General features: G+C 40.3%; 1 protein-coding gene across 1 annotated transcript in view; it reads right to left on the bottom strand.

Moving 5' to 3' along the window:
- The window catches only part of LOC311072806 (F-box only protein 41), a 33,682-nt gene extending 18,283 nt beyond the window's left edge, over positions 1-15,399 (bottom strand). Inside the window, exons 1-2 of the mRNA XM_084098088.1 lie at positions 15,334-15,399; positions 10,102-11,578 (exon numbers count right to left, since the gene is read on the bottom strand). Of these exons, the coding sequence (XP_083954214.1) occupies positions 10,102-10,703 (602 nt within the window). The 5' untranslated portion in view covers positions 10,704-11,578; positions 15,334-15,399. The remainder of the gene's footprint in view (positions 1-10,101; positions 11,579-15,333) is intronic.
- Between the last annotated feature and the right edge of the window lie 571 nt (positions 15,400-15,970).

Here is a 15,970-nt window from a genome sequence, read left to right as displayed (position 1 = left end):
CCTCCTTAAGACCTCTGAACAGAACAAACAGTGTTCTGTCTCTTCAAACCAGAGAACTGATTCTTACCAATAAACTACATAAAATCATTTAAGAACAATTCTCAATGGACTTACAATCAAACAATCACGCAACTACATAATCCTGTGTGTTTCCACCACTTATATGCATATTCTAATAAGATATGCTTTAATCCCATATAATTCATGTAATTGTTATAATTATTAGGTGTGTGAATGACAGTGTGTACTGTTTCATATCAATGCTATCTTACGAACACAACTAGCAAGATGGCTTGAATGATATCGGTGTAATATGTTTTGATCTTCTTTTAATTAGAAATCATGTCTAAACTGTGGCCTCTGTCCTCTCTGCTTAAAAGTTAGAGAACACACCAACACTCCAGATTTACGATGAGACAAAGCCAGTGTCTAATTGGTCCGCTCTCTTCAGGAGGGGGGACAAACTTTTAGTTAAAACCTTAGACCCAAAACTAATCTCTCTCTCGCTGCTCTCGAAGCTCTCTCGCTGCTCTAAAAGCTCTAAGCTCTCTAAGTTCCGGCAGACTAGTACCATGTAACAAACGAGCAGAAATAACCCAAATCAAGATCTGTAGAACATGGGTTAAACAGTTTCATTCAAGCCGTCTTACTACTCTCGTCTAAGTCTTCTTTTCTTTTCTAAGTCTTCCTTTATTTTCCGATTGACAGTCTCGGTTTTAAGTTAAGTTTTGCTGCAAAGTTTCGTTCCACGATTCGCGGCTGCAACGCACGCTTTCAACTTCAAAGACTCATTCAACCATCAGCAACCGCCAGCCACACGTGACTGGTTCTCGCCCCATCTATCCATGCACAAGGAGACCACAGCCGACGAACGAACCCGGGGGAACCCTCTGTTACGCAACGAAGGGAATTCCCAAAAAGGAACGAGAAGACAAGCAAGTAACCTCCAGACTGAAAGCTAAACTGGTGTATTTATATAACTTTAATAACCTGCCTAAAACGATAGAAGGGTTAAATTAATGTTTGATGGTTCGTTCAGGTCATGTCTAAGTGCATTATGGAATCGTGAGATTTCATCCTTTCACTCTTAAACCCACTCTTTCCTCACTCTCTTCCTTTCTGCAACTCGTATGAATATGTGTGTGTGTGTGTGTGCGTGTGTGTGTGTTTGTGTTAGACATTAGCTGTACGTGTTAGTATATAATCAATAAAGTATTGTTTGTATTTGAAAAGAGATTGCTTGTGTATGAGCTTATCAAATTTTATTGTCTTGAACTTCGATCAAAAGTTACCTATGCTGTTACCCTATTTCTTAATTTACTGTTAGGGGGTTATTCTTTCTTGGCCAGGAAGATATTATATTTCCTAGAGTTAATAATTGTTTATGCTTTCTGTTCATTGGATGAACTGTAAATTATCATATTATTGATTCTGTTACAGTAAATAATTGAAAATAATTAAATTATTAATTATTGATCATAATTCGTTATGAATAATAATTAATAATATTTATACGTGGGCGTATAAACGCTACATTTATGGTGGAGAATGCGGGCAGTTTAACCTAAAATTGTAAGCATATACGAAGTAATTATCTTTTCGAGAGAGATCCGGACCTCTGAGTCTGTGTGTGACGTATGCAGCGCGCGCCGCGCGCTCTGTTTGAATGACTGTCTGCTGAGTGAATACACAGAGAGCTGTTACTCTAGTCTAGGCTGCCTGCCTATTTTTATTTTATTTTAAACTGCAGTAAAATAACCCAAGATATAAGATCTCACACAACGACAAGGTAACAATTGAGCGTGTCCCTCGATTCTGAAATACTTTAATTATAGCTTAAGACATCTGCGTGTTCCAGAGTCTTTCAAATAGCTATAACGTTATGTGTGTTTGTATCAGTCAGAGAGCTGAATGAAATTAAAACTGCAGTAATTAAAATAACCCTGTAAAGGACGAATGAGCGTGTTCCTCATAAAAGTCCTTTGACTCAGTGCGTGTTCCACTGGGACGAATATTCTCCTCACAGATTAGTCTTTATTTATCAGGTTGTCTGTGCGTGTCCCACGGCAATCCCCGTGATAAACTATAAGCTTATCTGTGTCTGTTCAATTAATTCTCGTGTAAACACTGCGTATGTCCGAGTGTAGTTGAATAGGAATTATTTAAAGTTGTGTTCAAGTAAAGCTTGACGTTGAAACTCAACCAACAGTTAAAAACCCTGTTGTTTTTGCGTGCTCAGATAACATTGCACAGAGACGATCCGCCGAGATCGTTTGTTCCATCTATTACAGCACAAAGCTGTCCTTTAAAGTTAATCACTCTTAAACAACCGAGTGAAGCCCCACGTCGTAAAAACAGCTACGAGTGGTGTCCTTTATTTGTATTTTTGAAATGCGCCGACATTTCATATAATATGATCGACGTGCATATTCTTTGAACATTGTTTGAAATGTGCCGAAATTTCATGTAACTTAACATGCATTACTGTTTACGAGCTGCAATTCACAAGTTCGCCCACTAGAGTTTGTTTTGTCGCCATAGTTACAATCGTGACACGGAAGTCTTAACCAACGCTTCCGGGGGAACTCGGACCCCACAGCAAAGCCCGTCTGGCCACAGTGTAAACAAACTGAAACAAACCCATTTGTGGCTAAGCTAAGCTAAGCTAAAGCTAAGCTAGGTAGTTGTTTACATTGAGGCCTAACCTATACTAAAGCCTTAAGCATTATTTACGGTTGTCATTGACAGTGGTTAAATACAGTGTCTGTTTGAACAACGTTAAAGGGATTTAACCATTTAAACACCTTGATGTTTACACCTGTTGGTCTTTTCTTCTTTCCTATTTGACCTGTCTCATATTATACTTTACCCATATTTTTCTGCGAAAAGGAAATTTCGGTTCACAATTATTAATTTCATTTACCTGCATTTTACTTGAAAAGAAAATACTGGTTTATGATTATTAATTGTCAAATTTTAATTTGATTTAAAAAGGGTTTAAATTCTATTTTCCTAAACAGGTAATTTCTAATGATTTCTCGATTTATTTTTAATAAATCTAATTTCATAATTTTTCCTAATTTCTAAAATTCTCTTTTAGATTTAATCACTTCAGGTGAATACATTTTTGAACTTTGAAAGCTTGGGAGTAACACACCTGAGCCTCAATAGGAGACATTGGTATCTCACTACAAGTGTCAAATAAATCAGAGATAACCCTCTCTTACAAAGTTTTATTTTTGAATGTTTAGTTGTTGGCAACTATCAATTCTACACTCGTAGTTCGACACAAAGGCTTCAGAGCCATTTGTGGACCCAATCTCCTTTCACTCCTTCCTCTTCCTTCTTTACACGTCTTTCCTGTTCTGTCCTGCTTTATTCCATCCCCTTTCTTCACATTTGTAGGAAACAAACCTGGAAGAACCATCAATCGAGTCTAAAGAAAGAGAAAGATAATTTTTCGAAAGAAAACAATTAATAGGTATTTGATTTGTAATCAAACCCTCTCTTGTTCTCCATACTCTCTCTGTTTTGTAAACACAATTTACAATTTAACATCTTATCCAAGATAAATTAACAGAGACAAGTGTTGAGCAACTGTCGCCTTCATAGCATCCCAGCTGTAAGCAGTCCAACTGACGGTGTGTGGTGTCAATCCTGTAAAACTCGGAAAAAGGTATCAGCATTATTATTGTATTATTTTTCCTTGTAAACATAAACAATAATATTGTTTACCTTTCTGGAAACAGATTCTCACCGATAGGCAGCATTTATGAGAAAAATAATATTTCTCCTACTTAAGAATTTTCTTTCTTGTTTTAGTGAAATTGGTTTTAACCTCTCTCTCTTTTCCCCTTTCTCAGTTGAGTGAAACATCACGAGTTTAAACCAGTTTTTCATTGATAGGAAATATTTATAAAAATATTTCTCCCACTGAAAAAAAAAAAAAATCCTTGCAATTGAGATTTGTTTTAACCTTTTCTCTCTCTTTCTCTCACTTAGTTGAGTGACAAAGTTTCCACATCACTAGCCTACCTGTCTACACTGAGACCAACACTTAGACATTACAACACTTCACTATTGTTGTACAGTCACTGAAACGACACTTAGCTGTTCAACCACATAGGCTTACACCCCACACAGATCTGTGTCAGTCTCTTCACCCCAGCGTGCCAACATGCCGTGGACGACAAACCCCACCGACGTGGACGCCTGGCTCAGAGGCATTACGGACTGCCTCACACCAAAGACAATTGAACTGTTATTATTTTTAATAATAATCATAATTCTGAGAAGATTCCTGACACATGATTCAAGCCAGAATCAAAACCACAACCACGTGGAACTAACCAAGATTATCTGTTCCCTAAGCAATGCCTTCACAGCCCAGCTGACACTAAGCGACAAGCACATCACCCACCTTCGGGAGGAGCTGACACGTGCCCAGAGCCGCATGGACAAGCTGGAAGTGAAAGTCCAGGACGACTTCAAGCGTCAGACCACTGAGTTCCTGAGGGAGCTGATGCACACCCAACGCTGCACAGACCAGCTCAAAGCGAAAGCTCAAGTGCCTGACGAAGTGGAGCAAGAAACAAAGAAACAAGTTGACAAGCTCCAAGAAGCCCTTGCAGCCACTGAAAGTGACAAACAAGAATTAAAGACTGTCCAGAAACACCTGGTAAACCAACTCCAGTCTGCTGAACATCAGCTAGAGAAAGCTAAAGCTGACATTGAAGATAAGAACTCTGAAATTAATGCTCTGAAAGACCACCTGGAAAGGTGCAATGCTGAAATCAACCATCTGACCCAACAGCGAGATGACGTCAACGACGAGCTCTACGCGGTCAGAGATGAACTCCAGCACATTTTCCAACAGAAACCAGAGCCAAGAAGGGAGAGACCTCCCTCAGCATCACCACTGCCGAGCAGGACAGAGTCCTCCATCCAAGAACTGCCATACAGTGAAAGAAGTGAATGGCCACAACCCAAAACGTCACAGGCCTTCACCACAGAACCGTTCACTGCCAACAAGCAACGAGAGCTCATCCAGGCAGACTCCAGAGCTGCACCGGCGATGACCTTTAAAGATCTCAACAAGCTGGTTAAGAATATCACTCCGTTCAACCCGAACTCCACGGAATGCCCGGACATCCAGTCCTACATCCGAGATATCAACTTCCACCTAGAGGTGAGACCTCATGTGACTGACAGAGACAGGTTCTACCTCCTCAGATCGACATCCAGTTCAGAGGTACGAAGCTTCCTAGACCGACAACCTGCTCATGTCAAGTCAAACTACCAACTGCTATGTAAGACACTGATAAAAGAATTCATAGGCCCAGAGTCAGAACACGGTGTGTTAATCGCCTTGGAAACCAAACAAGGTCGACACGAGACTCCCCAAGCATACTACCACCGTTTTCGACAAGCCTTCTTTGGTGCACATAACTCACCTGAACAAGAAGAGGATGTGAACTTCAAAAACCTCTTTCTGAGAAACCTGCACCCCGGATTAAGTCATCATCTTGGTCTCGAGGCCTGCGCAGACACAATGACAATTCAACAGTTACGTGACCTGACGCACAAGGCCCACATCAAACAGAAGATGTCCTCAAAGAAAGGTTTGAAAACATCCACAGTTTCAAACTCCTTCAGCCAAGACACAAGCCTTGCACTGGAAGACAACCAGTGGCATGACAACACCACAGTTCTTCGTAAGAAGCACAGAGAACGTGATTCCCATGCTGATGACAGATACCACACCAACCACATGGAAAAGCCATGGGACCAGCCACGCTTCTCAGGAAACCCACCTCGGCACAACTCAGTTAAGCACAGCACTGAGTATGCCCAAGAACAAGACAGTTTACCCTCAGAAGATATGGAGCAACTAATGAGGCGACTGGAAGTGTTCTTAGAAAACAGGCTGAACACGGAAGACCACTGATTCATCTGATGCACCTTCATAATGAAGATGACAACCACTTGTTCTACAACAACACAGAACAGAGTGGTCTCTCACAGTCAACCACTGACAAACACCCAGAGGTACCAGAAAACACCATCCTGGCTACCCATCACTCATAAAGAAACCACCAAACGAGCTCCAAACTCAAGAACCATATGTGTGCTACAGAAACAACAGTAAGCCCAGAACGTCAGAAAGTCTGTCACAACCAAAAGGTATCATCGGAGGAATGCAACAACGGAGACCAAGTTTTGCACCACAGCTTCATCCAGCCATGCCAAACTGCCTCCCAATGTCTGCCAGAGAACTTCCTGCCTTACTGGTTTGACTCCCAGCAGATCACAGAAGATCCCTTTTCCAAGGCAAAGAGGCAACAAGCTCATCAAAGCTAAGCCATCAAGCAAAGGGGGGAGCAAAACAGACTGAAACAGATCTGACCATACATACATACATGCATACATCCCTAATACATACATACATACACTACACAACATCCCTAACATACTCACTAACATACAGAAGTTAACTGCCTCTACTGTGCAAAACATTCAACAAACATGTTTTCCCCCACAGGTAGAAACTAACTTCAGAAACTAGCTTAACAACTTAGCTACACTTACCATAGGAAACATGGCAACTAACTACTCATCCAACAAGTACACCTGAGAACACCTATCATTACATCATGATCCCTGACACCTTAGCTGTGCAACAGTAGTTACAATTCATATCAGGAGGAACACTCAACTGCTTTGTTTTGTTTTACCTCTTCCTTCCTTCCTTTTCTTCTTTTATTAGGTAAAATGCCTGTCCGCCCCATAAGGGTCAAGGTCACAATAATAGGATTGACACACCACGCCTAATATTTGTAAGTCACCTCAAAACGAATGTGAGCCAGAGAACTCCCTGCATCATTCGAATCACAAATTGAAAGGTAAATTGGTCTAAACCTAGAACAATTTAGAAGAGAATAAAACAAACAAATCAAATTTAGTCACAAAATTAATTAATCACCGTCCCAAAACAAATTAGGATAACGTCCTAAAATTGAACTAAACTTTAGTCAACGTGATTAACTATATTGAGAGAGTGAACCTGTTTATGCCTAGGTAATCTAATGCCCTGCACCAGTAAAGTGACCAGTCATGGAGGTGTTGTCTTGTTGTTTGCTGTTTGTGTTTGCTTCCTCTACCCATTTCTCCAGCGTTCACCGATGTCTTCTACTCAACACATCGTCGACCGAAGGGGGGATATGTAACGACAATGAGAAGAAATCAACCACAGACTAATTTTCTTCCAGAAAATTAATTCAAACTCTCTACTTCCTGCCGAACAAAACAGAAGATTGGTTCAGAACGTCAAATGATCCTCATCACTCTGGCTCTTTAAAAGAGCCTCCCCCAACACTAACTAAATAACTGGTCAATGGCTAGCTTTGTGGCCAACTACGGACTGGTTAAGATAAAGACAGTGTCCTCACAGTCCAGAGCCATAAGTCACCCATCCTGGCGCCACAGAGTCTGCAAAAGACCCTTCTAATGACCAAACCAACGAAAACCCCCAACTAAGAACTTTTATGAGCCCAGCTAAAGGAAGAACTTGTCAATATGAGGGGGTTTTTAAAAGACAAATTGGTTCAGAAATGACACCACAGCATTCCTGACCCCTCCTCCTTAAGACCTCTGAACAGAACAAACAGTGTTCTGTCTCTTCAAACCAGAGAACTGATTCTTACCAATAAACTACATAAAATCATTTAAGAACAATTCTCAATGGACTTACAATCAAACAATCACGCAACTACATAATCCTGTGTGTTTCCACCACTTATATGCATATTCTAATAAGATATGCTTTAATCCCATATAATTCATGTAATTGTTATAATTATTAGGTGTGTGAATGACAGTGTGTACTGTTTCATATCAATGCTATCTTACGAACACAACTAGCAAGATGGCTTGAATGATATCGGTGTAATATGTTTTGATCTTCTTTTAATTAGAAATCATGTCTAAACTGTGGCCTCTGTCCTCTCTGCTTAAAAGTTAGAGAACACACCAACACTCCAGATTTACGATGAGACAAAGCCAGTGTCTAATTGGTCCGCTCTCTTCAGGAGGGGGGACAAACTTTTAGTTAAAACCTTAGACCCAAAACTAATCTCTCTCTCGCTGCTCTCGAAGCTCTCTCGCTGCTCTAAAAGCTCTAAGCTCTCTAAGTTCCGGCAGACTAGTACCATGTAACAAACGAGCAGAAATAACCCAAATCAAGATCTGTAGAACATGGGTTAAACAGTTTCATTCAAGCCGTCTTACTACTCTCGTCTAAGTCTTCTTTTCTTTTCTAAGTCTTCCTTTATTTTCCGATTGACAGTCTCGGTTTTAAGTTAAGTTTTGCTGCAAAGTTTCGTTCCACGATTCGTGGCTGCAACGCACGCTTTCAACTTCAAAGACTCATTCAACCATCAGCAACCGCCAGCCACACGTGACTGGTTCTCGCCCCATCTATCCATGCACAAGGAGACCACAGCCGACGAACGAACCCGGGGGAACCCTCTGTTACGCAACGAAGGGAATTCCCAAAAAGGAACGAGAAGACAAGCAAGTAACCTCCAGACTGAAAGCTAAACTGGTGTATTTATATAACTTTAATAACCTGCCTAAAACGATAGAAGGGTTAAATTAATGTTTGATGGTTCGTTCAGGTCATGTCTAAGTGCATTATGGAATCGTGAGATTTCATCCTTTCACTCTTAAACCCACTCTTTCCTCACTCTCTTCCTTTCTGCAACTCGTATGAATATGTGTGTGTGTGTGTGTGCGTGTGTGTGTGTTTGTGTTAGACATTAGCTGTACGTGTTAGTATATAATCAATAAAGTATTGTTTGTATTTGAAAAGAGATTGCTTGTGTATGAGCTTATCAAATTTTATTGTCTTGAACTTCGATCAAAAGTTACCTATGCTGTTACCCTATTTCTTAATTTACTGTTAGGGGGTTATTCTTTCTTGGCCAGGAAGATATTATATTTCCTAGAGTTAATAATTGTTTATGCTTTCTGTTCATTGGATGAACTGTAAATTATCATATTATTGATTCTGTTACAGTAAATAATTGAAAATAATTAAATTATTAATTATTGATCATAATTCGTTATGAATAATAATTAATAATATTTATACGTGGGCGTATAAACGCTACAACTTATAACCTGCATTTGAAAAAGCAACACGCGTCAAACATCTTTCCTAACATGAGAAGCATTTATGAACCTCTGACAACATTTAATAACATGCTTTTACTCCAAACTCACTTCATAACGACAGCTGAGCTCCTCCTTCTGTAAGATGATGTGCTTCTTACACAGAATAAGGCAGTCGTGTGTTTATTAGTCATGTTTAATCAATCAAAGTGTTTCAATCTTCAGTTTATTCAGCTACAGATATTATGATATTATGATTAGGGATTTCCTGGAATGATGTGTGTTATCATACTTCTGCGGGGCATATTTGGTGTGTGTGTGTGAGACGCCCTCTGGTGTTCAGATGTAGCATTTACTGCTGATCACAGAGCCGTACTTCACTGACAAGCTGCGCATAAACTAATCCAGCCTTTGCCAGATCACGTGCGGTTCGATTAATCGTGCAGCCCTATTGCTGAAATGTGATTCAGGATCACGTCACCAGTCTCGAGTCGCACGGGTATATTTGTGGCAATAGCTAGCAATACATTGTATGGGTCAAACTGATTGATTTTTCTTTTATGCCAAAAATCATTAGGATATTAAGTAAAGATCATGTTTCATGAAGATATTTTGTAAATTTCCTACCGTAAATATATATAAAAAAATATTTTTGTGAGTGAATGCAGCAAAATCGCCAACATAAATGAACAACTTTAAAGGAGATTTTCTCAATGTTTCGATTTTTTTGCACCCTCAGATTCCAGATTTTCAATAGTTGTATCTCAGCCAAATATTGTCCTATCCTAAGAAACCAAACATCAATGGAAATATTATTTATTCAGCTTTCAGATGATGTATGAATCTCAATTTCAAATGATTTCAAAATTATCCTTGTGACTGGTTTTGTGGTCCAGGGTCACAAATTGCATCTCTAATCTAAACACTCACTGCTGTTTGCGTCGGAGTTGCTCGTCTCTCTCTCTCAGCTCGTATCTGAGTCTGGCCAGCATCTCGACCGATATATCCACCTGACGCTCCAGTTGGGCCGCTTTCTCCTCGGCCTCTCGCTTCTCTCTGTGCATCCGCTCGCTCTCTCTCCTGGCTCTCCTCACCTCCACGCTCCTCCTCTTCACCTCGTCCTGCAGAGCCTCCAGTTTGAGCGTCACACGCTCCTGCACCTCCAGAGCCAGTTGCTGAAGCCGGGCCTCCAGCGCGAGCCTGCCCAGCCACGGGACCCCCATCTGGGCCACGGCGTGACCAGCGTCTGCCTCCCTGGAGGTCAAGGAGACCGCGAGCACTGAGGACGGCGAGTCCCTCTGGATCAGGATCTTTCGGGTCGCCAAACTCAGGGTGTCCAGGAGCTCCAGGCGCAGTGGACGAGGCATGTCTCTCTCTCGCTGGGCATGCAGGGACATCAGCCCCCCCTCGGAGCTTCGTCTTGTGTTCAGACAGAGTTTCTGGCAGGAGTGGACGCTGGACAGGCGCTCTCCAAACCCACACGCCTCTCCACAGGTCGGGCAGCACAACGGCAGCTCAGCGCTGGTCGACATCCCGCGACGATGTGCTCACGCGCTCAAAGAACAACTCCAGAGTCTCATGCTGAGTTCATTCAGAGAGCATTTCTGTAGTTTCAGTAGTTTCAATAGCGTTTCAGGGTGTTTGTTTCAGTAATGTTACAATAGTGTTTCAGGATGTTTGTTTCAGTAATGTTACAATAGCGTTTTAGGATATTTGTTTCAGTAATGTTACAATAGCGTTTCAGGGTGTTTGTTTCAGTAATGTTACAATAGCGTTTCAGGGTGTTTGTTTCAGTAATGTTACAATAGCGTTTCAGGGTGTTTGTTTCAGTAATGTTACAATAGCGTTTCAGGGTGTTTGTTTCAGTAATGTTACAATAGCGTTTCAGGGTGTTTGTTTCAGAAATGTTACAATAGCGTTTCAGGGTGTTTGTTTCAGAAATGTTACAATAGCGTTTCAGGGTGTTTGTTTCAGTAATGTTACAAAAGCGTTTCAGGGTGTTTGTTTCAGTAATGTTTCATTTGAGTTTCAAGATGTTAGTTGTTTCGTTTTAGGATGTTTTTAGTCATTTTTCAGTTGCATTGCCAAACTTTTTCAGTAGCGTTTCCTAATCGTTGGAGTAGCATTAACTTCATTAGTGCTTCAGTAATGTCAATAGCATTTCAGTTGCATTTCAGAATTGTTTCTGAATCATTTTGATAGTGTTTCAGTAGCATTTTTGAATAATTTCAGTGGAATCGTACGAATCATTTAAGTAGCGTTAGTTTCAAAAGTGTTTCACCAATTTTTCAATAGTGTTTGTTTCAGGAGCATTTCACAATTGTTTCAGCTGTATTTGTTTCAGAACTCTTTTAGGAGGGTCTCAGAAGCATTTTAGTCCAAAAAGGCTCATGCAGACTTATTGCACCTGCAAAGGAAAAAAGGGACACAGAAACGACACATCTAACTTTAGTATCATCCAATCAATTATAAATACACTAGTGGCAACACATAATTTGTTGCAGTTTAAAATGCTTATTAATTGTCAGTATGTGTCTGTTTGTTACAGATATGAATGTAAAGATAAAGTATTATTTCTGTGTCCTGTGTATTTGAATGCATCAAGCCAGGGTTCATTCTGTCTTTTGCTATTGTTTCTCATGGACGTGTTCGTCCTTTATCTAGTTTATCTAAGTGCGAACCTCATCTACTAATATTGAATCTCTGTGTTTTCAGTTGATCATTCTGTCATTGTTTACCCACAATCCCATGGAACGAAATGCCACAGCTGCTCTTGCATACAACGTAAATTCATGGTGAACACTGCTGTCACAAAACAATGTTGTGTCTGAATTTAAAGCACTTTACAAAAACCTCTAGGCACATCCATCCCATGTTACATGTTACACTCATGTTACATCTACACTCGTTACACTCATGCTACATCTACACTCGTTACACTCATTCTACATCTACACTCGTTACACTCATGTTACATCTACACTCGTTACACTCATGCTACATCTACACTCGTTACACTCATTCTACATCTACACTCATTACACTCATGCTACATCTACATTCGTTACACTCATGTTACATCTACACTTCATACACTCATGCTACATCTACACTCGTTACACTCATGCTACATCTACACTCGTTACACTCATGCTACATCTACACTCGTTACACTCATGCTACATCTACATTCGTTACACTCATGCTACATCTACACTCGTTACACTCATGCTACATCTACACTCGTTACACTCATGTTACATCTACACTCGTTACACTCATGTTACCTCTACACTCGTTACACTCATGCTACATCTACACTCGTTACACTCATGCTACCTCTACACTCGTTACACTCATGCTACATCTACACTCGTTACACTCATGCTACATCTACACTCGTTACACTCATGCTACATCTACACTCGTTACACTCATGTTACCTCTACACTCGTTACACTCATGCTACATCTACACTCGTTACACTCATGTTACCTCTACACTCGTTACACTCATGCTACATCTACACTCGTTACACTCATGTTACATCTACACTCGTTACACTCATGTTACCTCTACACTCGTTACACTCATGCTACATCTACACTTGTTACACTCATGTTACCTCTACACTCGTTACACTCATGCTACATCTACACTTGTTACACTCATGTTACCTCTACACTCGTTACACTCATGCTACATCTACACTCGTTACACTCATGCTACATCTACACTCGTTACACTCATGCTACATCTACACTCGTTACACTCATGTTACATCTACACTCGTTACACTCATGTTACATCTACACTTCATACACTCATGTTACATCTACACTCATTACACTCATGCTACATCTACACTTCATACACTCATGTTACATCTACACTCGTTACACTCATGTTACCTCTACACTCGTTACACTCATGCTACATCTACACTCGTTACACTCATGCTACCTCTACACTCGTTACACTCATGTTACATCTACACTCGTTACACTCATGCTACATCTACACTCGTTACACTCATGTTACATCTACACTCGTTACACTCATGTTACATCTACACTCGTTACACTCATGTTACCTCTACACTCGTTACACTCATGTTACCTCTACACTCGTTACACTCATGCTACATCTACACTTGTTACACTCATGTTACCTCTACACTCGTTACACTCATGCTACATCTACACTTGTTAAACTAATGTTACATCTACACTTGTTACACTCATGCTACATCTACACTCGTTACACTCATGTTACCTCTACACTCGTTACACTCATGCTACATCTACACTTGTTAAACTAATGTTACATCTACACTTGTTACACTCATGCTACATCTACACTCGTTACACTCATGCTACATCTACACTCGTTACACTCATGTTACATCTACACTCGTTGCACTCATGCTACATCTACACTTGTTAAACTAATGTTACATCTACACTCGTTACACTCATGTTACATCTACACTTCATACACTCATGTTACATCTACACTCGTTACACTCATGCTACATCTACACTTCATACACTCATGTTACATCTACACTCGTTACACTCATGCTACATCTACACTTCATACACTCATGTTACCTCTACACTCGTTACACTCATGTTACATCTACACTTCATACACTCATGTTACCTCTACACTCGTTACACTCATGCTACATCTACACTTCATACACTCATGTTACATCTACACTTCATACACTCATGCTACATCTACACTTCATACACTCATGCTACATCTACACTCGTTACACTCATGTTACCTCTACACTCGTTACACTCATGTTACCTCTACACTCGTTACACTCATGTTACATCTACACTCGTTACACTCATGTTACCTCTACACTTGTTACACTCATGCTACATCTACACTCGTTACACTCATGCTACATCTACACTCGTTACACTCATGCTACATCTACACTCGTTACACTCATGCTACATCTACACTCGTTACACTCATGCTACATCTACACTCGTTGCACTCATGCTACATCTACACTCGTTACACTCATGCTACATCTACACTTCATACACTCATGCTACCTCTACACTTGTTACACTCATGTTACATCTACACTCGTTGCACTCATGCTACATCTACACTTGTTAAACTAATGTTACATCTACACTTGTTAAACTCATGTTACATCATGTTACCAATGTACAGTAAGTATAAAGTGTTTGTTTTTTTCTATTTTGATCATGTTTAGAGTCCCTGGACGGCCACTGGTACCCTTGTGTTATTTTAGGGTATGTATTTGTTCAAGGTTTGTCTCACAATTGTTTAAATAAATCATGTACTGTAGCAACATCACCACATATATATTTCATTGTCTTGCATCACCCTCTCTTTGATGTTTGTTATTTTACTTTATTCATTTATCTAATTATGTGTCTACTAGGATATCAGGTATGTAGTAATTGTCTCTCCATCTCTCTGTAAGTGTGTGTGAGTGTGTGTGTGGAACACTTTATTCCCAGAATGCTATAATGGGTTTCAATAAACACTACCATTTAAAAGTTTGACTAATGAAGAATTATTGATGTCATATCGATGTAAATTCTATTTTCAACATAAGTTCAACCGGTTCATGAAGTGAACTGCGCGCGCGCGCTCGCGCGTGTGTGTGTGTGTGTTTGAAAGATTCTAAGTGACGTATCGGAATTCATGCATGACTCTGTGCGCGCGCTCCGCATTATTTCCGCATGAATATGATGAAGACAAAGCTGTCCGAGTCTAGCTCCATTAACACCGTGATTATGAAATACAGTCTAGAAATATGCATGTGCACATCAATCATGAAAATGCACACTCTTCAGCCTAAAGAGCCAATTTATTTCTCATTTAAGGTTTATGTTGTTTTATCATCGCGATTATAATGTAAGGAAAAATATACAGGCGCCATAGAAAGTGAATGAATTTGGTCATCATCTCTTCATCAGCTCGTCTTGCATCGGAATCTGTCTGATGTGTGTGAATCATGCACGCGACCCAGCCCAGTAACTTCACGTGCATCATCCATAAGCATGCAGCGCGAGCTCAGCCTGTTATTCACATGCATGTGCAGCATCAATCATGTCAGTATGAGTTTTCATGCTCACCGACCCCGTCAGTAAAACCCACCGGTTCTCCGGTTCTCCGGTTCTCCGGTTCCGAGACTCATCCGACGCGTCCGTGCTTTCACTCTGTCTGGACTCTTGTCTTCCACAGACCCGCAAAACTCATCGAGACCGTCCGTGCACGAGCAGCCTCTGACGTCACTACTGGAGGACCGTAAGAAAAGAGGTAAGAAAACGCATCTGTGTGCACACGAGCGTCGGGCACGCGCCCATGCGCGCGCGGCGCTGGCCACATGACTCGTGGTGCTGAAGCTCTGAATCTGGAACGATTGGGTTTCTTTGAAATGCGCTGTTATTTCACAGTATGCGTTTAATATAAAAACAATAAGGTGAATTGTTTAATTGCTAAAATGGTAACACTTTACAATATGGTCCATTAGTTAATGAATTAACTAACATGAACTAACCATGAGCAATACACAGAGGTGGAAGTAACGAATTACAACTACAGGTGCTGGTCATAAAATTAGAATATCATGAAAAAGTTGATTTATTTCAGTAATTCCGTTAAAAAAGTGAAACTTGTATATTATATAGACTCATTACATGCAAAGTGAGATATCTCAAGCCTTTATTTGTTATAATTTTGATGATTATGGCTTACAGCTTGTGAAAACCACAAAATCAAAATCTCAGAAAAT

This window comes from Abramis brama (genome assembly GCF_963993115.1).
Source record: "Abramis brama genome assembly, chromosome: 22".
NCBI classification, from domain to species: Eukaryota; Metazoa; Chordata; class Actinopteri; order Cypriniformes; family Leuciscidae; genus Abramis; species Abramis brama.
The sequence above is the reverse complement of the archived record's forward strand: the minus strand, read 5'-3'. Positions and strand labels throughout refer to the sequence as shown.